The sequence below is a fragment of the Myiozetetes cayanensis genome, unplaced genomic scaffold (genome assembly GCF_022539395.1).
Source record: "Myiozetetes cayanensis isolate MyiCay16 unplaced genomic scaffold, myiCay2020 scf22, whole genome shotgun sequence".
In the NCBI taxonomy this organism is placed as follows: domain Eukaryota; kingdom Metazoa; phylum Chordata; class Aves; order Passeriformes; family Tyrannidae; genus Myiozetetes; species Myiozetetes cayanensis.
Genome location: NW_026087434.1, coordinates 2,371,665 through 2,395,366, shown reverse-complemented (window position 1 = coordinate 2,395,366; position 23,702 = coordinate 2,371,665). Strand labels below are relative to the sequence as shown.

General features: G+C 46.2%; 1 protein-coding gene across 1 annotated transcript; it reads right to left on the bottom strand.

Annotated features, from left to right (window-relative positions):
- Positions 1-1,745: 1,745 nt before the first annotated feature.
- On the bottom strand, positions 1,746-23,131 carry LOC126642041 (ABC-type organic anion transporter ABCA8-like). The gene is made up of 39 exons (XM_050319312.1): positions 22,754-23,131; positions 20,518-20,630; positions 19,921-20,131; positions 19,345-19,503; positions 18,988-19,088; positions 18,538-18,764; positions 18,068-18,206; positions 17,533-17,718; positions 16,383-16,530; positions 15,740-15,911; positions 15,126-15,184; positions 14,591-14,701; positions 14,321-14,496; positions 13,881-14,000; positions 13,418-13,556; positions 13,205-13,295; positions 12,793-12,932; positions 12,335-12,460; positions 11,986-12,181; positions 10,825-10,991; positions 10,539-10,666; positions 10,038-10,175; positions 9,428-9,541; positions 8,822-8,989; positions 8,396-8,506; positions 8,108-8,272; positions 7,854-7,901; positions 7,325-7,416; positions 6,781-6,901; positions 6,328-6,445; positions 5,786-5,877; positions 5,258-5,430; positions 4,587-4,662; positions 4,233-4,327; positions 3,651-3,770; positions 3,324-3,464; positions 2,985-3,064; positions 2,849-2,904; positions 1,746-2,295 (listed from the first exon to the last, which is right to left on the bottom strand). The coding sequence occupies exons 2-39, from the start codon at positions 20,617-20,619 to the stop codon at positions 2,197-2,199; spliced, it is 4,905 nt and encodes a 1,634-aa protein (XP_050175269.1). The 5' UTR covers positions 20,620-20,630; positions 22,754-23,131; the 3' UTR covers positions 1,746-2,196.
- Between the last annotated feature and the right edge of the window lie 571 nt (positions 23,132-23,702).

The window sequence follows — 23,702 nt, the reverse complement described above, 5'->3', positions numbered from 1 at the left end:
TTTCTTTTCCTTTTTTTTTTTTTCTTTCCAGTGGAAAAGCTCAGTCCTCGTGAACTTTTTGAGAACTTTTGTTCATTCCCCCTTGCCAGCTAAGCTCTGCTTTGTGCTGGTGACAGAACCCCTTTCTCCAAGCACTGGCTGTGAGCCAGGACATGGAAATCTCCAGTGTGTGCTGGCAATGCCACAAGCCCTGTTCCCCCTTCCCTCCAGGCTGATGCAAAGCCCCAGCTCCAACCAGCTCCTCTCTGGGGACTCTCTGTGGGTCTGTTTCCTTCTCCTCCCTGTGCAGGGGGTGATGGAGCAAGCGATGGAAAATGCCAAATATCATGAGGAATAGTCAGTCAAACCTGTGGGAGTGGAGGGTGGTGGTGGCAGCTCCTTGGAAGACACAACTGTCCAAGTGCTGTCAGAAGGAACCCATCATTTCCAGCTCCAGAGATGTTCTCTCTAAGACAGGACTTGTTTCCTGGGCCTTTTAGTACTGTTTGGGTCTTTGCATCATCCAAAGAGCTCCAAAGGGGCCTGGTTCCATCGTGCTGGGTGGTGAAGAGAAGAGGTTTCCTGGAGGGTTCCTGTGTAAGGGCAGAGAGACAGAGGGCAGAACAGAGGGAAGCCAAACTATTTCACAAGTCCACTCAAATCAGCAGCCAGTGCAGCAGAGGGACCAACACCACCAGCAGCATCTCCAGAGGCAAAGACCACAAAATGCTGATGAGAAAAAACCCTTAACACTAATGGGTCATATAAACTGTATCCATCTCAGGAGGCTCGTGGCTTTAGTTCCTCAGCACTGCTGATATCCCCAGGGCACTAAATAAAACTTTTCCCTTGCACAGAATTCCCACTTCCTGGAGCTGAGTGTAAGAACAGGTGACAAAAATGTTTGGTGACTTCACTTACCCGTTTCTCAGGGGTGAGGAGTAGAAAGGGAGCTGTTGTGCAACCAGGATGGAAATAGCCAGGATCTCTCTAAATGTGTGTCCTCCAACTGCCAAAATATGTTTTGAAGCTGAGTGGGGAACATACACAAGCGGTGATTGCAACACAGCCACCACTGGGATTGTGTGGAGAGAATTTGAATCAATATTTTCTGTGAGAGTTTTAACCTTTGCAAATGATCTGGGCACAGGGATAACAGGAGGGAAATCACAGAGTCAGAGGTTGGGGTTGAAAGGGACTATTAAGGGTCATCTAGTCCACCCCCTCTGCAGTGAGCAAGGCCATTTTCCACTATCCCAGGTTGCTCCAAGCCCCATTCAACCTGGCCTGGAATGTTCCAAGGGATGGGGCACCCACAGCTTCTCTGGACAGCCTGTGCCAGGGTCTCACCACCCTCCTTGTAAAAAATTGGTTCCTAATCTCTGATGTAACCCTGCCCCCTGTCAGTGTGAAGTCATTCCCCCTTGTCCTGTCACTACATGCCCTTGTGAAAAATCCCTCTCCAGCTCTCTCGTAGACCCTTTAGCTACTGGAAGGGGCTCTGAGATATCCCTGGAATCTTCTCCAGGCTGCAGAGCCCAGGGTGGTTTCCAGGGGGAAGGACTGACAGTCCCTTGCCCAAGCATGGAGAGAGGGCAGGGGAGAGCACTCGCCAAGCCAGGCTGCCAGAGATAGTTCAACATGATGGACTGCAACCACCTGGCCATCACCCCCAGCCCTCTGCAGCACCTCCATTCCCAGGGGAAGGAGCTTGAGCTGTTCCTGGTGGTCCCCAGCAATGATGACAGATGAGGACGTAACTGCAGTTTCCATAGAGGCATTTATTGGAAGGGTATAGAGTGCAAATTTCAATATTTGAACATGTCGTAGGCAAACAGTCCCAGACACTGGTGGGGGAGGAGCCCAGAAGGTCAGCAGCCTGTCAGGATTCCCTGATGCCCCCAGATCCAGAGAGACTCCATCCCCAAAGATGGGCCATGACCCTTCTTTCTGCAAACCTTCCAGTCCCTGGGCTGCAGCCTGCTCTGCTTGACAAGAGCTCTCACCAGTCAGGCACTATTTCATCCACCACCCTTTGGAAGTGCAGCTTGGGATGGGCCTCAGACACCTGCAGGGTCCAGGTGGAATGTCCTGTCCTTCACTGCTGGTCACTGGAAAGGCAGAGCCTGTTCCCCCTCTCTGGGATACACTGATAGTGGCAGTAAATACACACATTTGGTTAATACTGAGTAATGCATAAATGAGCATCTTGGGCCTTCAACACTCCTGCTGCTGAAGCTGCTTCCATTCGAAAGTCCCGTCCAAAGTCAGATCAAAATTATCCTTTTCCTGCTCTCGGGAGAGTTCCAGAAACACCTGAAATGTGCAAGATAAAGCTCAGATGACTTTCCTGGCTTTCATGAGATGCTGTGATGCTCCTTTACAGCTCTGAAGCCCCTGTGAGAGGTGTGTGAAGCATTTTTATGTGAGGAGCAGGTACCTGGCAGCTGAGACTCAATGTGTTCTCTGGTATGACCTGCCATAGGTACGTCCATACAGTAGATTTTACCCACCAATTAATTGGCATAAACATTCCTCATCTTTCCTTGCAGCCCTGTACAAGCAGCAATAACCTGTTGCTTCCAAAGAAACTGGAGAGGTTGGGCATGGGCACCTACCAAGGGCATCCATCCCTTGGGTGTGATGTGTGAGTGGAGTCTGAGACTTTACCCACACTTTTTTCCCACCATGGAAAATCCCAGCAGTAAAAAACCCCAACCATTTATCACCACTTTCCCAGCTGAGGACCCCCCACCCATCACCCTCAGGCAGTTTTTTGGTGGAGCTGCCACTGCACCAGCCCAGCTTTCACTGCAGCCTTTGTTTCTTCTCAGGCCTTTACAGCACAACTAGCCCTGAAATCACCTGCCTGAGTCAAAGTATTCAAGGAGAAGCTGTACTCCTCGAGGCTGCAGCTTCGTTTGGCTGTGGAGAAATGGGAAGAGAGTCAAAAATCAGCAGTCTGTGCTCCACCTTTTCAACAGGTCACCTTGTTTTGTTCTTACCTTCCTCTAGCTTGGAGAAAGACTGAGACAGGGGCAGTGCATCTTCCATTGGGACCTTGTAGACAAGCAAAGAGGGGAACCTTCAAGAAAAAGAAGGAAAGGTGATTCTTGCTCTGCAATAAGGTTCTGGGATCAAAACTTTGTGGATGTTTGGGTGTTTTGCTGTCAGGATCACAGCAGGGCTGGATGTGGGGACTTTATCAAACCAGGTCTCCATAGTGGGACTCTGAGCTGTTCCTCCTTCTCCAGCTGGTATCCTGTGTCTGGCCATCACACAGGGCATATTTTTAGGGATGAGGCAGTGTTGGAACCACTATTCATCCCATATTCTTTAGTTACCGCTCCTGACGGGCTGCACTTGGGAAAATCTTCAAAATCTCGGCGTGGAGAAGATCTGTGTGCTCTGGATCCTTGGCCTTGATTTCCAGCAGATACCCTTTGCCAAACTTGTTCTTCAGGTACTGAATGGAGCCAATGCACCTGCAGGGGAGGGAGGGAGGGAGGAGCAAGAAGAGAAGCTGGTGTGAAACCACTGCAACCCCACTGCCTGCTGCTTCCCATACAGTGGGGAAACCTCGGGGAGCGCTTCATAAAGCCCACGGTGATGGGGTGGGGCAGGTGAGACCAGAGGAGGAACATGGATGGTTTCCCAGCTCAGCCACGTGCCTCAGCTGCCCAGACACCAGGATGGCCACACGGTCACACACGGCCTCTGCCTCCTCCATGTAGTGCGTGGTCAGGATGGCTCCCGACTCCTGGGTTGTCAGGGCATCACGGATCATCTTCCTGAGGGACAGAGGGGAAAGAAAAAAAAAAAAAAAAAAAAAAAAAGAATGTCCAACACTCCCTAGAAATGTCAGACACTTTTCCCTACACCTTTGTCCCTCCAAGTGCCTCTCCCCTAAAGCAAGTGTGTAATCTTCACACAGAGCAAGTTTAGACTGATGAGCACAGGGTAGTGCTTTGAAATAATGACAAGAAGTACTTTTGGCTCAAGTGTCATCGTGAATTCTTCCAAATCCCATATATGACTGCCCTAAAGTCTGCAAAAAGGAGGAAGGTAAAATGGTTCTTCTCTCTCCTTGCCCGTGGCTGATCTAGAGAGAGCCAAGAACATGGCGTTGGCACACTCTGAGCGACACCAACTGTGGAGGGGGTAAAACACTCTTTACCTAAAATTAGGCACCTGCTTTTTGCTTTCCCACCCCTTGACCACTGGGGTGGCACAATGCCTGAGTTCCTACTCACCAGACACAGCGCTGCCCGTTGGGGTCCATGCCCGTGGAGGGCTCGTCCAGGAGCAGGATGGAGGGGTTGCCCAGCATACACACTGCAACACACAGCTAGGGCAGGGAAAGGGGCTCGGTCAAAGCTTTTACACTCCTTGGCACTCTGCAATTTGCCTGCTTTTTGGGAATTAAGGTTCTTATTTATGGGAAATGCCAGTTTGGAAAAGGCTTATTCCCATCACCCCGCTATGGGAAGCAATGTGATGCCCTCCCGGGTCTCTCAGAGCACAGGCAGGTCCCTCTGCTCGTGAAGGAGGTTTTTAATTTGTGCTGTGAGCATTGCAGATCCCATTACAGGCAAAGAATACCAAACCTTTCTGGTTATCCCAGCAGACAATTTTCTGGCTTTTTTTTTTAAGTAGTCTTGAAGCTGAAGAGCATTCACTATCCTGTGGGGAAAGGGAGCAAGTGAAAAAAAAGAACATTTTTGTTATTCCAAATCAATAGCTCATCAAGGATTCCCAAAATGACAAGGAGAAGGAACTGTCTTCCCCTTGCTCTTGACTCCTGCTTGTTTTTATTAAACATTTATTGTGTTATTAAACTGTAAGTGAATATTTGAAGCAAAGTGTACTGAATAAGCCACAAGTTCTTTTCTAAACCCATCATTAGTGTCAAGAGCATTATAAATCCATTCCACCTTGCCAGAGTCAGCTGAGCAGGCAGTACTTAAAACCCTTTCTTGTTGTACCAAACTGTAGCATTAAAGATTTTAGAAATCTGCCTGCAGATAACACACCTAAAAGATAACATCCCCTAAAAGGACATTAGTGGTAAATTTAAAGAAAAAAATATCCCCTCTAAACGCCCTCAGGAAAACTGGAGGTTTTCTTAACCCACTCCATCACGGCTTTCGGCACAAAAGCACTTTTGCAACCACATTTCCTGAGTTTCTGTCAAGGTTTTCTGTGGCTCACGGTGAATTTTGACCTTTTGGTGCCCTCCCCTGTAGGGGGTAAGATGTTGAAGACCCCCCCTCGGTACCTGGTGACGGCGGCTGTGGCGTCCCCCTTGCGCAGCCCCTTCACGGCCGCGTAGACCTTCAGGTGCTCGAGCACGGTGAGGTCCAGCCAGAGCGGGCTCTCCTGAGGGCAGTACCCCAGGAAGGCGGGCCCGTGGTCCTGGGGGGCTGCTCCACCTCCCCTCTTCATCAGCACCTGCACAACCAGGGCAGGGTGGTTTTCCTCCCCCCCAGCCTTGCCCAGGCACAGGGGTGCGTTGGGAGCTGTGGGCTTTGCTGGGGCATGGGGGGAGAGGAGACCCCAAGAGCTCAAGGAGTGATCTCACAACCCTCATTTGTATGGTTTTAAAGTATAAACACAGCTAATTAGGGCAGATGAAACTGCTTGTCAAAATTACAAGCAGCTCACAATATTTTTTATTTATACATTATTTAATTTAGAAGCACGAAGTTAAAACCTTGATCACTATGGTGAAAGTTATAGCTTAGCTTAGGTGCAGGTTTTGCTCTTTTATCATGAATCCACCCCTTTTTCTCCAGATGTTTCCTACCTGCCCAGCAGTCAGGGTTGTCTCTCCAGTAATCATTTTGATAGCTGTGCTTTTACCAGCTCCGTTGGGCCCCAGAAGTCCTAATACTTCTCCTGGAACCAATACATGTCATTTCTCAAGAATACTCTCCATCCAAGAAACATATCACAGTCCCCCAAGAGAAAAAATATAAAAGACAGAATATAATATCAAAGATCATATAAAATAAACTATTTTATTTTATACAATACATGCTCTGAGAGCCCACAACATTCCAACTCTAGCTGATGCTGCAAGTCTGAGCTTTGATCCCAGAAGCCACTGCTAAAACAGGACCCTCTCTCCAGTCTCTACATTATTTTAGATAATGGATAGTCAAAGGTAACTAATAGGATGGATCCCTATCATATGGTTCATTAACACATCAACCCCAGACCAAACATGCCTCAGTGACTGAGCAAATACATTTGACCTTTATGTCCTTGCTCAGATAACTGAGAATCTGCAGAGAATTAACTCTCTGGGTGTGATCAAAACAGGTCTAGAACAGTCCCAGTTCTCACCTTTTTTAACATGGAAGGAAACATTCTTGGTGGCTGTTTTCTTCTTCTTCTTAAAAACAGAACCAGCTTGCTTTATTTTGTATTCCTTGCACAGATTGCTGACTATAATGACTGATTTCTGTAGGAGAAGAGGAAGAAGCAAGATCAGTTTATTATTTTGGATATCATTAATACTTCAGTAATGTTTTTCCATTAAAGAGCTAGAAAGCCTTTAAAGATCTTCTTTTTATAGTTCACCAGGAATATGAGGTGCCACAGGACACTTTATTGTCCATGTTCCCCGAACAACTTTCTCTTCTACCCTGATGGAACCCACACTGTACTTTGGGGAGTTTTATTTTCCCAGTAAGAACAACACAGCCAGACCACTGACCTGCTCTAATTGACAGCTGGTGGTTTGTGTTTTACAGGTATAAAATAAAACAAAACAAGAAGAACAACACTCAGTTGTACCTCGTCCTGGCTCGGAGCTGCTATGGCATTTTTCACTGCTTCTCTTTCAGCTTTAACATCTTCATCTTCCTCTTCCAGCTCCTTGGGGTGCTGGTGGCTGCTTTCTCTTCTTGGGGAAATCCTGAAAACCCCACAGATTTGTCTTAGGATTTTGTTCTTTACCTTTTTTCTCCACCAACGCATTTTGGAGAGACCAAGAGTGAATGTCCCTCTGATTCAGTGTTCCTTCTACTTTTTAATTATTTATTTTATTACTATTATCACCATCATCATCATTATTATTATTAAAATATTTATAATGTCTCTGTGTTGTACAAAGAACCAAACTGGTACATCCCAGAGCACAGACAACATCATGTGGTGGTACTTACAAGCTTGAGAGCTGTTTTATATTATCACAGCACTGTGGTATTTAAGGGGCTATTTTACCCATTAAAAAATCATCACTATTTAAATAAAAACCCTATTTAAAAATAAGGACACAAGGGCAATCAAGGAGTTTAGATCTCACATGTGCCTGTGGGGCATGTGTGCTTATACAAACCTAAATATTGGGTCCTTTCTCAGAACTGCTCTTCCATATTTTAACTCCAAGTAGCGGAGGAGAAAAATGAAAGCCACAGAATGGACATAGGGCTGAAACAAAAGAGGTTGCCACATCATTAACAGCCTTGCCTTCCCTCCTACTACAGCTGGCACTGAGGTGGTGGCAGTGTTACAAAATAGGTGGGAAAACACAGGATGTGCAAATGGAGTCCATTACCATCTAAACTCAGGGTAGTTCTGAAGGCTGTGAACTCTGTTATCACTTACCAACACTGCAGAAAATACTAAGGGCAGGGAAAAGCCCCAGTTCATAGAATAACAGGGCAGCAGTACGGAATCTGGGTTTATTCCCTTTTCCCTTTCCCATTTCAAAGGTGTGAGGTTATTTCAGCACAGTGGATGATCTGTCACCCAGATCCTCCTCCTGCATGACACGAGCTCAGGGTTTTTCCTGCTTCCTCATAACCTGGGGGGGGGCTGAGAAGACCCACATTCCTATATAAAAGTGATGTTCAATGTTTTCTTACTGCAAAGACAGCGACTAGTGCATCGTTGCCAGAAGTCGATGACAGTGTCTTCCATAAAAGGCTGTAAGAACAAAAAAAAAATACAAAAACCCATAATTCTTTAGTATCTGCAGCCTGAGAAGGACCCCCCAGCCCTCAATGAACAGCTGGAAAAACGAGACCTGACCCGAGAAGGTTATTTAACAATGGACTCAGTCCATTTGGGAAATCTCACCCAGAATGAGCCTCCCCAGACTTTGCTCCCAAGGGCCCACAGTTGTGCTCTGTGCCTGTCCTTGCCAAGCAGCACCATTTACCTGCTGGAACACAAACCCCAGCAGGGGATACACGGGAATCAGGAGAGACAGAATGTAGAGGGAGTTCCGAGGGTCGCTTGAAAAATCCATGACTCTGCCGATTAAAAGAGAGATAAGGCACACCTGAAAACAAAACAAGAGGGCAACTTAGCTGGTGGGAAGGGTGATTTGACACCCAGCTCATCCTTAAGATCTCAAGACACCCTTGTGCAAAGCCTGCAGTGGGTTATCCAACCATGTGCTTACCACTATCAGGATAAAAGACCAAAGGTCACAGTTCCATCCCTTGCGAGAGTTGAAGGAGATCAAGTAGATTAAGAGAACGAGAGAAATCCCATAACCCAACGTCACCATGACCTGCAGGAAAAAAAAAAAAAAGGCTTTCACTGGAGAAAATGGAGTGACCTAAACCATCAGAAACCCATACACAGCAATGGAGCTCGGTGTAAATGATCATATATTAAGGTCATTTAGTGATTACCCCAATTTTACTGCGAGGTGTAAAAGAACATACCAAAGCAAGATTTACTGCCTTTTGTTTCCTGCTGGAGAAATCCAAATGATAGGATGTCAGTAAGAGGACCCAGAGGTGTCTCAGCTGCCCCTACACGTGCTCCAGGTATTCCCCCAATCCCTCCCCAGGGAACCAACAGTCACCAGGACGGGACGTACCAGTGAGAAGGTGTTGATGGACCCAGAAATCTTGTTGCTCATGGCAAACAGGAGCCCAAACATGGAGAAGAGCAGGATCCAGCACAGTGGGATGTCCACCAGTGCCTGGCCACACCAGTAGGCCGAAGGGAAGAGCCCCGAGACCCTCAGCTGGTCACGAGCTCCCACCTGGGAAGGCACAATGCAAAGGGGAGTTTGCTGTCAGTGCCATGGGAACGGCTCCAGGAAATAAAAAGGTAATAAAAATCAGAATAAAATTCGACCTCTCTTTGTCTTTTCACACTCTGTGCTGGCTGCAAAGCTGCTCATGGCAACACAGATCAAAACACTGTGAGCTGCCCATCACATGGTTGGACTCAATGACCTTGGAGTCAATCTAAATGATTCTGTGCTTCTGTTCCAACCTGAATTATTTTATAATTCTACTCCAACCTAACTGATTCAATTCTAATCTAAATGATTCTATGATTCTACTCCAACCTAAATGATTCTATAATTCTATTCCAGCCTAAATGATGCTCTGTTTCTATATTCAGTCATCCTTGAGGCAATGCAGTTGCAGCCCCTTCTGCCCACCCCAAATCTGCTCCTTTTCAAGGAATTTACCTTGTAGTCCTGCATGCAGCCCATTGCAAAGTGAGGAGGAAAACCAGGGAATAACACCAGCATATAAATGAGGTAAAAGGGAATAAAATAATCCCAGTATAGTGGATTTTGGAGCTGAAAACAGAAGAAAAAAGCATTTGTAGAAAATGGTCTGCAGTGAAATGCAACCATTCATCGTACTGCATTTCTCGTGGATTACAGGGCACTGTGAACAGAAAGTGGGATTTGAAACCAGATAGTGGCAGGAGGAGGGTTTCCCAAACCATAGCCCTGCAAAGTGCTTGCCTCTGTTGAGGAGAGATGGATGGTGAAGGTCCTACTCCTCCATCCCAGGCTTGGGATGAGCTCTCTTTGATGGGCCACAGCTTGAAAAATGTGATGTAGGGAATAAGGAGCCTCCTGGAGAAGCCCTCCCAGCCACCCTCTCTGATCAGCAGCACTCAAGACCCACAAGGGAAAAATGAGCATCAGTTTTCCTGGTGTCAAACGTGGTGGCTCCACAGCCACCAGTGGGTTTACAGGCACAGACAGCCCTGCACAGCTCCCCCTTAAAACCTGAGGGTTTACTGAGACCTTGAACTGCTCTCTGACCCCTTCTGGCTTCGCTTACAGAGAAAAAGGGGTGGCTCCAGACGCGGATGTGCCCGGTGGAGTTGAGGGTTCTCAGCAGGGCGTTGCTGATGATGTTCACAAGCACAGGGAAGCAGTTCATGGCCTCCAAGTGGCACAACACGGTGAACCTGTAGCTCTTCAAAGAGCAAGGAAACAAGATGAAAACTCCTCGTTTTTCTCATCTGCAGGGAAGCAATGGGAAAGGAGCACACGGGGAGAATCCAGGCCTGGAATAACTTTGTTTATGCCCTTGTTTGTTAAAAACCAAGTTACGAGGTGTTGGAAGTCTGTGCTAAAAAAATGTAAATTTTGAGGTGGAGGGTGAGGGAGATAAAGTCTCCTCTAGCATGTGGTTTACTACTTAGAACACTTTCCAATCTTTGAACCTGTGGGCCTTATTCAACAGGGCCATCCCACAGAGAGAGCTGATGGAGACATCTTGCTGTTGTTATTCAACTGGTGGAGGAAGGAACTGGAGGGAGAGAAGACAAATCCTCACCTGACCTTCGAGAGACACTTCTATGGCCCCATTGTGTTTCATTTCCTCGGTGATATTGCCCTCGCTCGTTATTTCCACCGTAAGGTCTTGGCTCTGGAGCACGTGGATGAAGCTGTCAATGCCTGTGCCTGGGGTGAAGGGGCCAAAAGCAGAGCAATCATAATACTGAAAAACAAAAGAGCCTTTGATGGGTCGATTTTTAATCTTGTTTTCAAACCTGTGACCGTGAAACCAGGGGATGTCTAATAAGAGGCCCCAGAACAGGGAAGGATGAGGAAAGGCTCACCTGTGTTGTTGTGGACCAGGAGGGTGGTTGTCTCCAGGTAGGATTTCTTCCCCAGGGGCAGGAAGTACCGTGCAGACGAGAGCTCCCAGACACTCACACTCTTCCAGGCAGCAACCAGGGACAGTTGCAAAACCACAGGAAGCAGAAAAACCACATAGAGCAGCAAACTGCATCAAGAAAGAGATGAATAAACACTCTGAAACCAGACGTTCAGCAGAAATGCATTTGTGTGTTGGAAACAGTGGGTGATATTCAGGTTATCAAAACTCTTTCTGGTAAAAATCATAGAATCACAGAACATCCTGAGCTGGAAGGGACTCACAATAACTGTGGAATCCAACTCCTGGCCCTGCACAGACACCCCAGCAATGCCACTTTGTCCCTCAGAGCATTGTCCAAACCCTCCTGAAGCTCTGGCAGCCTTGGGGCTGTGCCCACTGCCCTGGGGAGCCTGTTCAGTGCCCAACCACCCTCTGGAGGAAGAACCTTTCCCTGAGATCCAACCTGACCCTGCCCTGACACAGCTCCAGTCATTCCCTTGGGTCCTGTCACTGGTCACCAGAGAGGAGAATTTTATTTCCAGAAGTCTCAAGCCTTGATCGTTCACCAAGACACTCGAAATTTAGGAGGGAGAGGATCTCAGATCTGGAGTGCTCAATTTTTTAGGGCCATGAAATGCCTTTCAGACTTCCTTTAGATACAGGTTTTCAGTAAATGAGCATCTTCCTTTTGTTTCTTGTGCTCCACCAGGAAATGACAGCTTGAACACCAACGGGGCCAAATCAGGCAGTGGCATCACTAGAGAAGTTTAAAAAAAATTGCAGAGGAAGTCTGAAGATACCCTCTGTAGACACTAGCTTGTTTTGAAACCTCCTCCTCCATCTGAAATACAAGTGTTTCTTTCTTCAGAAAGAAAATGCATTTCTCTTATATAAATTATTCATACAGAAATGAAGTGCACAAAAGGGAGATTTTGTGTTACTGGCACTGGAAAGGAAGAAGCTTTCCTCTCCTCTGAGTGCAGATTTCCCAGATTATTCATACCCGAGACCTGACACCAGTTAATCCAAACTCCATCAGAACAGGGGTGTGGAAATTGTCCCCCCGAGTGTGGTCATGTCCAGCTCCAGATCTCCGAGGGACACTCACTGTGGTACTTACATTGACCGCAGGTTTTTCACCGAACTCTTGAGCTTTAAGAAGTGCACCCATGCCATGGCAGAGACCTGCTGCCTCCAGAGGGCCAGGCCATCCACTGTCACCTTCCCAGCGTCCGAGAGCAGGAGGGAGCCCGGCTTGATCTCGTCGGAGCCTTGCGGTCCTGCCTCTGCCCACTCGTCCCCGAGGACGTGCTCATCTGCAGAGAGTCCCCACGGGCACATTTATGTCTAAGAACACCCTCTGTGTTGTAATTCATGAAAATTTAAGAGCCACCCTTGGAGGCCCGTGCAGGGGTTATCTCAGAGGAGCTGATCTCTTTGCCTGTGGGTTGTACATTCACAACCACGACCGCACCTTCTCCGGTCCGCCGTGTCTTCTCCCTCCAGTTTCAGGAAGACGTCCTCCAGGGTTGTCATGCTGACCCCATAATTGATAATGCCCTTCCCAGAGCAGCTGTCGAGGCCACTGAACAGATCTGCAGGACAGAGATAAAACAAGGCCATGAGCACGTGTCTCCAGGTCACTTTGGTTCAGCTGAGCCCTTTTCACGTAGCAGCAAGAAAACTGAACTCTCAGTACCACAGTTTAGCCTGCTGGGTTTGTCATTACAAGCAGTAGAAAAGCATTTATTGCACAGTTTGATCTTAAACACAGAGATGATAAAATTGTGTGGAAAACCCAAAACGGAACAGTTCTGAAGTCCTGATGTGATCCCTGTAGAAAATCTCCCTTTTCATTTCACTTTCCCCACAGCTGTGACTATTTGTTTCTCTATGGCTGATTCTCAGTTATTTTAGCACACATTACCTGGGAACCTATTCACGTTTTCTAATGGCAGTTTATATCTCAGCTCATACTGGCTGTGTCCTGAGAAGGTGGCGTTGGGGATGTACCGCTTAACCTGGGATGTCACATTCTCCAAGTCACAGGACTCACTGACGTGGATCCTGTTGGATTGAAGAAACACAGATGCTTAGTTTTGGAATGAAAACCACCAAAACCCACCCAAACAAACAACAGTCACTATTATTGCTAAGATGAATAAAAGAAAACTCCAGAATACTTCATTCCTTCCCTACCCTAGGGTAAAGTGCTGTTTCAGATAATTTAAATCACTATAAATTTAGTTATTTTGTTTGTTTTGATGACACCTGCTCTACCATTTGCATTAATTTTGATACCCCCCCAAGATACCAGGTCATGGAGCTCAAGTAGGTACCTTAAATGGTAACAAATCCCCCATTTTTTCTTCAGGAACAGCGAGGAACCGACACACTTCAGCCTCCCGTGCGAGATAAAAGCCTTACGGTCTGAAGCAAGGAAAAGCCAAAGGGATTCACAGTGCACAGCAGTCATTCCAAACTTTTCTGGCAAATGGCTTTCTGCTCCAGGGCTGTCCTGCAGAGGTGCCCCAGGCTGAGCCCCTGCCCACCTGCCAGGATATCGGCCTCGTCCATGAACTGGGTGCTGAACAGGATCACCCGGCCCGCCCGCCGCTCCCTCAGGAGGCTCCACACCTGGTGCCTGGAGAGAGGATCCAACCCAGCTGTTGGCTCGTCCAGGAGCAAAACCTGCAGAGGGGATGAAATCAGGCATTCCTCATCGCTGGAGCAGCTGCACATCCCTTGGGTTTGGTGTCCTGGAAGCCTCAGGTCCCGCAGGCGAGACACCCAGGTCACCTTTCATGCAAGGGTGGCTGTCCTGGGAGCTGTATGAGGTCAGGGAACTCTCTGTCTGCTTCAAAACTGCACTAAGCAGGGTGAGTTGTGAATTTAAAAAAAATAAATCATTAAATTTGTTAATTTTAATAACTTTTAGCCAAATACATGGGCAAGGTTTTAGTAGTGTTGGACCTGAATATTCCCTCTATTACAGAGCCGTGCCTTCTGCTTTACCTGGGGGTTTCCAAGCATGGCTATTCCAATGGATAACTTCCTTTTCTGCCCACCACTGAGTTTCTCAGCTTGAGTGTCTTGAATGTTACTGATATCCAGCAGTTCCAAAACATTTTGCACCTAGAACAGCACAAGGATGTCCATTCTCAGCAGCAGTTGTCCTTCCATCCTTTATTAGGGTAGATTTAAATTAGATATCAGGGAGAAATTCTTCCCTGGGAAGGTGCTGAGGCCCTGGCACAGGTTGCCCAGAGAAGCTGTGGATGCCCCATCCCAGGAAGTGTCCAAGGCCAGGTGGGATGAGGCTTTGAGCTTCAATTTCCAGAAGACACGACATCCAAGTGGATCCTTTGAGCTTCCCAGTGCTAAAGGAGCCTTTATGGAATTATGGGGTTTCCAACAGCCCCATGCTGCTGCTTTGCAGGGGAGCACACACTCACCTCTCTCTCCACCTCCTTGGGCTTGATGCCCTTGATTTCTGCAAAAGTTTTCAAGTTTTCCTTCACCGTCAAGACTTCGAACTGGGAGTTGAACTGGGGGCAAATGCCAATCATCTCCCTAATCTCCTCCCTGTCTCCTATTTTGGAGAGTTTGTAGTTGTATATGGTGGCAGAGCCTGTTTACAGGAATAAACAGGTGATGAGGTGGAATGAGCTGGTATTTACAGCTTTTGAGCTGAGGCCAGCCCATCCCACCATTTTCCATCTCACCTTCTGAGGGGAAGGTGAGCCCGCTGAGCACATTCAACAGCGTGGTCTTTCCAGCCCCACTGTGGCCAAGTAAGGCAGTGATCTGCCCCTCATAAATAGTTAAAGACAAACCTAGAATGGAAACAACATCAAGCTGGGAAGAAACGAGGTCTGACTTGCTTCCACTTATTGCCAAGGTCAAGAGAAGTCAAGAAGTACAAGAAGAAGTAAGAGACACTAATTAGCTAAAAGTGCATTAAGCAATGTAGGGTGAAGTTCTGCAAAACTTTAACTAATGGTTTAAGAAGTTGTTCTGAATTTAGCAGAAAAGACAGAAATACAACAATTAAACAAATCTTTCTTCCCTTTAGTCTTATTAAAGATGGAAGATTCTGTAAAATCTGAACAAAACGGTAATAAATCACATTAATTAATATTTGACATAAATTTCCAAGTAATGCAGGTGTTTTATTTCATTGACTGACTGAAATGTTTGTGCAAAACTGGGTTTTTTTCCCCTCATCTTTAACAGAAATCAATATCACAGCTTTCCTACCTCTTAAAGCTTCTGTCTTCTTGTCCTTCTTTTTATAGGCTTTTTTAATACTGTGGAGCCTAAAGAAAAGAAAGGAGGTTATTAATCTGGGATTTCTAGATGCATTTCCCTTTACATTTTTGTGGACCTTCAGTTAAAATGACAGAAATGGCACAAAAAATAATAAGAGATAGAGGGAAACAATGCTGAGATCCACAGGTTTGGCATCCTCTCTACTCAGGTGTGAGTGTCACTAACTGGCACCAATAATGGGGCACCAAGCCTTGCAAGGACAAGGCCAAACTCGTTGCAACAGATTTCCAGTGGGTTTTTGTCCTTAAAGAACATTTGAAGTCCGTAGCAAAAAAAAAAACAAACAAACAAACAAAACACAAACCAGTTATTTTTTATGAATTTATCTAAATTTCACCATTAGTGACTGGTCTGAATTACCTAATTATCTCATCTGCATTTTATCTCTAATTTTTTGTCTGTGGAACAAAGTGTTTTTACACAAACATGAGAGCTGCCTGGATAAGTCAGACCCAAGCTCTGGGAAGGCTCTGGGATCTGTGGGGTGTTAAACCCAAGTACCCAACTCAATAAGCATGAATAGCAGCTAATTCTCTCCTAACCTGATGGCCTCCTTCCCCCTGAATTCGGGGGGCACTGGCTCTACATCATCACCAAGGAGCTCCTCGGGGCTGGCTGTGGATCTGGGAGTGTCCCTGGTGGAGCCCCTCCTGCTCCTCATCCAGTAGGAAGGTTTCAGGCAGAAGAAAGGGGGGTCTGGAATGCCATATTTGCCTGCCAGGAAAGCAAAGAAGATAACCTGCCATTAACCAAAGCACCAGCCAAGACTAAACATTTAGGAGGTTCTAACAAGTGCTTGGCTGCCTCAAAACTGCTACTTTGTCCAGTTAAAAAGACCCCAGGTTTGGAGGGGGGAGGGTAGCAGAGACAAGAAGTTTGGCTTCAGGGGTTTGTTTAATGAATTCAATAATTTGTGTCATCACTTCAAGATGTTGTCCCACGTGTTATTACACTGTAATCTCATAAACAGTTCAACAGCAGCATAAATAGAAAGAAAAAACACTAAATAATGTGTTGTCTTTGATTCTGTGAGTTTTGCATTTGCCAGGGGCAGAACAGTCAAAAACCAAACCCTATTTTGGCTGACTCAGAGCAGCCCATCATTTCCTTGATATATCCCATGCAATCCACATAAATATAAAGTGTTAAGGAGAAAATAGGACCATAAGCATAAATCAGACCTACCTGGCAGAACTTTGTCGAAATACAGAGCCAACAGCATGTACAAGACTGAATCAAAGGCCAGCATAATGTAAGTTGAAAATAAAAAGTATGCTTCCTCCATAAGGTTGGAAAAAGAGAAACCCATTCCATATTTTTCCAAATGGAAAATCTGAGAGAAAAAAAGGACAAAGAAGAATAACTTTCAGGCTGGAAAATGATGCACATACCATCAAACAGTGGGTCCAATTGTCTTTGTTAACCTGGAAATCACCTGCAGTACTGATCAATTGTTCTTACTTTCTAGAGGGGAATAAATTTAAGGGGATAAATTTGCTCCGTGCAGAGATCTTAATGTTTTAATCCAGATTTTTCCAGAACAATCCAGAAACAGAAACAAATACCAGAGTTTTAGAAGAAATCATTCAAGAAATGTGATTTTGTCACCCTTGATGTGACAGAGTCACAATGAAAACGGTATAACTTTACATAGTGACTGATTTAACCATATGGTAAATTAGCAGCAAATTCAGTCTCCTTTTCTGCTGGTGCATAAATCTCCTCTCCCAGGCAGATGCTTTTTAATATTTATACCAGGAAATCAAATCTTAGACTGCTGGAGCCAGAAAACATCACTCAGAGCTATGGAGATACGACTGATGGAAAACTGGGCAGTTGCACAGAGTGGGGATGGAGGAAGGATGGCAGCAGCAGGAGTCCCCAGTTGTATTTGCACAGTGTCTGCTGCCAGGAAGAGTTGCAGCAGCGAGAGGGGAATGATGGGGCAGCCAAGAGATGATGTCCCTGATGTCCCCGAGCCGACTCCTGCCCGCCTGGGCCCAGCCCCGAGGATAATGGTGCTGTTGTGTGCAGGGATGGACTCCTCGGGGTCATGTGCAAGGGACAGAAGTGGACAACAGCAGATTTTTTGTGACCAGGGCCGTGTTGCCAGTGCGTTCATCTGCTTTTAAAACAGCGGGACGGGATGGGGGCACCGGAGCCCCTCTTTGCTGCCCAACAGCAGCTCAGGTCGCGGGGAGGTTTCAAAACAGGGCGTGGATAGGGGTGAAAATACCTGGAGATTTTGCAGCTGGACTTTTGAAATGAGGAGGTGCCTTCCCACGCCTTTCCCTGCCAGCAGGGGAAGGTTCAGCTGCAGAGGTGGGGCCCTTACCTGGGCAATGCCCGCGTTAAATGCGAAAGGGCAGAAGAGACCGAGAAACCACTTCAGTGGTTCAGGAACGTTCTCTATCAGCAATGCCAGGCTCAGGCATCCAAAGATGAAGGTGATGAGGAACCCCACGGAGCTGACAAGTTTGGAGGTCCTTAAGAGGGAGCAGAGGAGGAAAACCAGGTGGATCTGTAAGAACAGAGGTTTCCCTCAATCACTGAAGGAAATAAATATCTTTAAGGGCAGCGCATCCGTTTGCCAGGCAAAGAGATCTCTGGTGAGTTAATACAATACAATAAAGTCTTTCTTGGTGGGTTGATCTGAGTTTCAAATCAGGCTTTGTGTAGCCAACCCACTGCCTGTCAGACTTTCAGGCTGCAAATCAAATCACTGCTGCTGAGTCACAGGAGCCACTGAGCTGTTTCAGTCAGCAAGGCCGTGCAAAGCACTGTGCAAAAAGCTCTGGAGTAATAGCTCAGCACATCAACAAGGTGATAAATCATGTGGTGAGAAAATTTGGCTTTAAAGCCTGACTTACACATGCCAGGCCATAGAGGAAAAACAGCAGCAAGACCGCAGGGAAGCTGCTGATGTAAAAAGGGTTCCACAGCACGAGGGCCGTCAGCAGGCAGGAGAAGATCAACACATAGAGAGAATACAGCAGACTCCAGGAGAGCCTGGGGATGGAAAGGGGCTGTTATACTTCTGGTTAATTAAGAACTGTTGTTACAACTTCATCTGCCACGTCAGAACTGTTTTAAATTTAAATATTAATTTTATTTCCCATGGTCAACTCCTTTACATCCCAAGGCAGAACACAGAGCACGATCCACCTCAGGAGGAAATACCCACGGGAGAAGGGTACACCACTGCCATGCTCAACCCTCTGGTTTGTCCTTAGAGTGCTGGAGAAAACTTATGAACTCATTTAACTTATTACCTGACTGCACAAGTGCCCTGGAACAGACTGGTTTTTGGCAGACGTACTTTAGTTGCAAAAGAACTCACCAAAACGCAACATCCTGCAGCCCCATCGTCTTCATCAGCTCCTTGAGCTTCTTCTTTTCTCTTGTGACATTCATTGATAAGAAATACATGAAGGGAAAGAAACACATCACGATAGTGATCATGTAAAAGCTGTAATCGAGTGTAATTGAGAAGACGATGCTCCGGGACTTCATTCGGACTCCAGCAATTGAATTCATTTCTTCCCAAACAGAATGATTTGCTACCACCTATAGGAATTTAAGGTCAGCATGTCAGTATTTCATTTATTTTCTACAGTGAGGTGTATTTATATAAGGAACCTTCTGATTCATCCCCTCCAGATCAACTTTTTGAGGCAGTTTTTTTTTCCGACAAACCCATCCCTTGCTATTCCCACAGTGCAATTTGCCTTTCCTGTGTCAAGTTCAAAATGAAAGGATGTTCCTACATCAGATCTCAGGTTGGATTTACCTCTATGATAGCAGCATCAATGCTGGACTGCAGGGACAGAAAGCCTCTGTACCAGTACCTGGGGCTGTCACAGTTCCCCGACGAGAAATTGTAACAGCTGTCTGCAAGGTTAAGGGCATCACAGGTAAGAGCAGTGAGAGGGAGTTGATTTTCACTACAAAAGGGGATGAAAATAATACATTTGCACTATGGGAAACTCTTCAAATGGGCAGTGACATACAGACAAAAAAAAAAAAAACACAAACAAACAAAACCCCCCAGTTTATTAAATCACTGAACATATATGGATTATTCTGACAAAATGATGCCTGTCCATGCCAGGCAATGACCCACCCAAGAATTCTCATTTTGTATTACCTATGTGTCCAAAGACTTCATTTGGAATAATCATTTTTGTAGTAGGAAACCTGAGGTGATAGGAGAAGTTGTCCTTAAATACAACCCCTATAATTGCATTATTTGAAATCCAGGCTTTTTCCAGGGCGTTCTCACTGTCCAGTGCCTCCAGTTTTATACCTGTGGTGTGTAAGAATAACATTGCAATGAGTTTCTGTAAATCTGGAAACGTGTCCACGGGCACTGGGGGTACGTTCTGCTTTTTCAGCATTTCAGCTCCTCTTTTTCCAGTTCTCATTGAGATATTTACCTTAAAATATTTTGTGCTTTACCAGTTAAGAAATGCAACTCAAAGGAATGAACCAAAATGTCTTAAAAGAATGAGGGAATATCAGGTAAGGCAGAGCTTTACAGTTCAGAAGAACACACTGGCCTCACCAGTAATTTAAATACTAGAGAAGGGATATTTGTGAAAATAGAGGATTTAGGGTGAATTTTCTCTCCTGACCAGAGATTCTGGGGAGCCACCAAAGCACAATGTATGCGCAAGAGGCGAAATAATGACAAAACTCAACGTTTAAAAAGCAAAAAACCTACCCCTCATGACAGATTTGGAGGCCACTTTATTCATTATCTGCCTGGTGGTGGCAGTGGTGGGTGTGAAAGCCACGGTGACCCCGGTGGCATTATAGGCAGGATCATCCAACTGCCCGAGGTGGCTGAAGGGCACTTCGGGGAACTCGATGTTGATCATACAGTAGGACACAATGAGCAGCAAGGGCAGGAAGAGCAGGGACAGCATCCACTCCTGTGGCATGGGGGAGAGCAGGGAGGAGAATTTAATAACATATGAAATACAGCAGGGTAGGAGCATATTCTTTGTGGGATTAAAATAGACACTTAGGCACTCCGATTCCTGAGATGTTGAAACTCTCTGCATTGTGCCCATCAGGCACCTCAGGAAATTACTCTGCTCAAAGGGCCCAACTGGAGCTCTCACATGGCACAAAACAGGCATAAAAATCATCAGTTAAAAAAATTAAAGTCTCAAAGTGTTCACTACCAGTCAGGTTTTAAAAAGGTACTTCAGGTTTTACCCAAAGAAGTTGGTGTCCAGGGGCAGGCAGGAATTGGGCACTCTCACAGTGCTTAGCTGTTCTTTTTTTAATTATTATTTTTAATTTTTTTTCTTACCTGAAAGCTCTGCATCTTCATCCTCCACTTGAGAAGGACATTTTTCCACAAGAGAATTTTCGTTTGCTGGAATACACTCATCTTTCTCTGCAGTGTCTTCATCTCTGAACCTACTGACAATATTTTTTAAAAAGTTACTTTCTAAAACAGCAGAGACTGCTTTTATTTGCACAGTCCTGGCAGATGTGCCCAGTGACACTTTCTTTCCCTTTTTACAGCAAAAATGAGAGCTGAAGCATCTCAGCTGTTGTGTGCTGAGCACAAGCCACCCCCGCAGCACAGGGTCCAGGAGACCTCATCACCCTCAGCACACTCCAGCCCTCCCAGCTCAGCAGCAAACACTGATTTATAACCAGAATTCCGTGCTGTGGCATGGTGAGTTTTGGGAGGAGTTATTTAAGACATAAATAAAGGGAATATCATGCTACATGACCCTAATTGGCTTGGGTGGGCTTCATATCCAAGGAATGACAACAACACAGTCAATTAAAGTCACTAAAACCCCTTGCATGTAATTTTAATCTGCTACAGGCTCAGCACCAAGAAGGGTTGAGTAACTCCTGGCTGTGGTGTGAGCTGAGCTCATTTGGAAAACAGCGTCAGTCGAAGGCAACTCGGAGCCACCAGAGAACAAATTCTTGGAAGTGAGCTGGGAGAGAGATGTCAGGGCTGGGATATTAATGAAAAGGGAGACAAAAACAGGTATCTGTGAGCATGCATCTGTGTGCTGCTCCAAAAGGTGTGGCAGCACCCTTAAAAAGACCTGATTTAAAAAAAAAAAAAAAAAAAAAAAAAAAGGAATTTTTGCCTGGATTAGTGCTGGAAGCTGCAATGAGAAGGCATAAAGCTGGGCGTCAGACTGCTTTGCAGATGGGATATGTGCACATTAGCCGTGAGTAAAATATTTATTAGTGCCTTTAATGAGAGAAAGGATTAAGTACCCCTGTGTGAAACAGCTCCACTCACACAGCCAAAGCACTCTGCTGTCACATCTATAGCTAAAACCTGCTTTCCAACAAGATCCTTGCCTTCTGCAAGTGATTCTCAGGTAGAAAGACCAGAGCAGTTTATAGATCTAATCCTTTCAAGCCTCCCTGTCACACTGAAGGGAGATTTGTGTTCTCCTGTTCCCCTGGGGGATGATGCCTCGCTGTGCTGACAGGCAAGAGGGAGTTTATCATCTTCTTCCAAATATTTACATTCAGCCCCTGGGAGAGGAACATCCCCGAGTAATGACACAGCAGGCACTGAAATGCTGGAAAAAGCAGCTGCAACAAATGGCCTTCCCAGGGCACACACTGCAAACAAACACTTGCACTGGCACAGCAGGACAGGGCACGGGCACGGCTCAGGGGAAGGAATCTGCTCCTTTGCCAGTATCTCTGGATAGATTTGTTTTCTTGCACATGATCTCACTTTATAAATCCAGATGTATAAAGATTTGAATTTAGCCTGTGTTAGTAACTTCTAGACTTCCTTGGGGAAACCAAAGTAAAACTTGAAATTGTGTGGTCACTTTGCACACCCAGCAGAAGGGAGGTGCTGGATGCTCTGTATCACCTGCGTGCATTTCCACCCTGGCAAGGGCTTTGTGTCACAGCTAAAGCAGATTTCCAGTTTGCCCTCTGTTCTGATACTCACATGGAGTAACCTCGACAAGCTGACACACCCAGGAGATCCTGGGTGGGATGGAGAGCTGGCACACCAGGCTCCCATCACGGATATCCCACGTGTCACCCCTCAGTGCTGTCTGACCCCACTGCTGCAGGGTTTGGGGAAATGAGGTAGGAGTGATTTCTCTGCTCCTGCAGTATTTCAGGGGGAATTTTTAAGAGTATAAGATGGACAGGGCTTTTAAAATTCAACCTTTAGCTTACACTGCATGTAGGGAAAGAAATCTGCTCCTTGTATGTGCTGGATTAAAGTGCTGAGCTGAACCTGCAGCATCCTCTTAGTTCCAAGAAACACTGGAAATAAAACTCTGCCGTACACTGAGCTCCATTTGTGTGTTATTTCATCTCAAAGTAAGGCTAAAAACATTCTATTGCCTTTAAACAGCCTCTAAACCTAATCACAAACTTAACTCAGCCTGTTAGAAAGATGCCCCACCTATACATTTGTATCCTTTCCCAGTATTATTAACAGGATCATAATTTACTGGATGTTTTCATACCTTTAAAATAACTTTTTTTTTTTTTTTTTTTCATTTGCTTTAGGAAGAATGCTTAAGTCTTACCTTAAGGGGAAGGTTTGGAAGGGATCCAGAGCTTGTCCTTCACCGTGTGCCTGTGCAAGTGGAGATGCTGAGGCTCCCTGGGATGGACTGGCGGCTCTCAGTGCTCCTTTGTCCACACAATCCCTTTCTCACTCAGGCACTTCTGCAAAAGGCATTCCTCACACCATCACTTCTCTCTTCCCTGGCTTTCTTCCCTCTTCCTCCTTGGCAGAGCTTCAGCTTTATCTGTATTATAAAAAGCAAACAGAGCACTTTGCTGTCGAGTCGCTGGAGCGGATTCTCTGAAAAGTTGTCCGGGAAATTCTTGAGCCTTGGCCAAGGGAAGGAAAACAAGCCCAACAACAAACCACACAAAAATCCTTTCTCTGGCAAGCTCCATTGTGTTTCTCAGCGCAGCAAGAGAGGCTGAAGTCAATGATATCACGGCACATGCGGGGGGTGGGGGGCAAACAGTGGCTCTCCCTCCTCTCCAAATGGCAAAGGTTGTGTCGGAAAACTGCTCCAGTGCCACCATCCCCTGGCGCAGGAGGAGCAGTGAAGCGCTGCCTCCGGGATAGCAACAGCTCTTCTGATTAAAAAACACGTTGTAAACATTGAAACAAACTTCTCTTGGCTGACTCTGAGCTTCTAAAGGGGGTGGGTTTGATTCCATCCCCAGGCTGTGGAGCTCGGTCACCCACCGCAGCATCCCCGGCAGCAGCACGGCTGAGGGACCCGTGGTGGGAGGGAGCACGACCAGCTGGGGCAGAGGCTGGGCTTGGAAGTGTGCAGGAGCTGGATTTGCTTCCCTGTGCTCTGCCTGGTGGGAAAAAAAACAATCCCTAAGATTTAAATAACACTCGGATGTTTCAGAGCGAGGCAAAGTGCAGGGGTGCAGAAAGTCAGGGCACAGCGTGAGGTTAAAACCTGTCCCCAGTACATCTCCTGCATGTCCAAACCCTTTCAAAGG

Bases quoted from the DNA above. Each gene is read 5' to 3' on its own strand.
- LOC126642041 (XM_050319312.1), bottom strand. From the start codon at position 20,619: ATGAAGACACTGCAGAGAAAGATGAGTGTATTCCAGCAAACGAAAATT. The intron at 13,557-13,880 runs GTAAAGCAGAAG...TCCCCTCTGCAG, and splicing joins CCATGCTTGGAAACCCCCAG to GTTTTGCTCCTGGACGAGCC. The intron at 5,878-6,327 runs GTGAGAACTGGG...TATTGGTTCCAG, and splicing joins TTCCTTCCATGTTAAAAAAG to GAGAAGTATTAGGACTTCTG.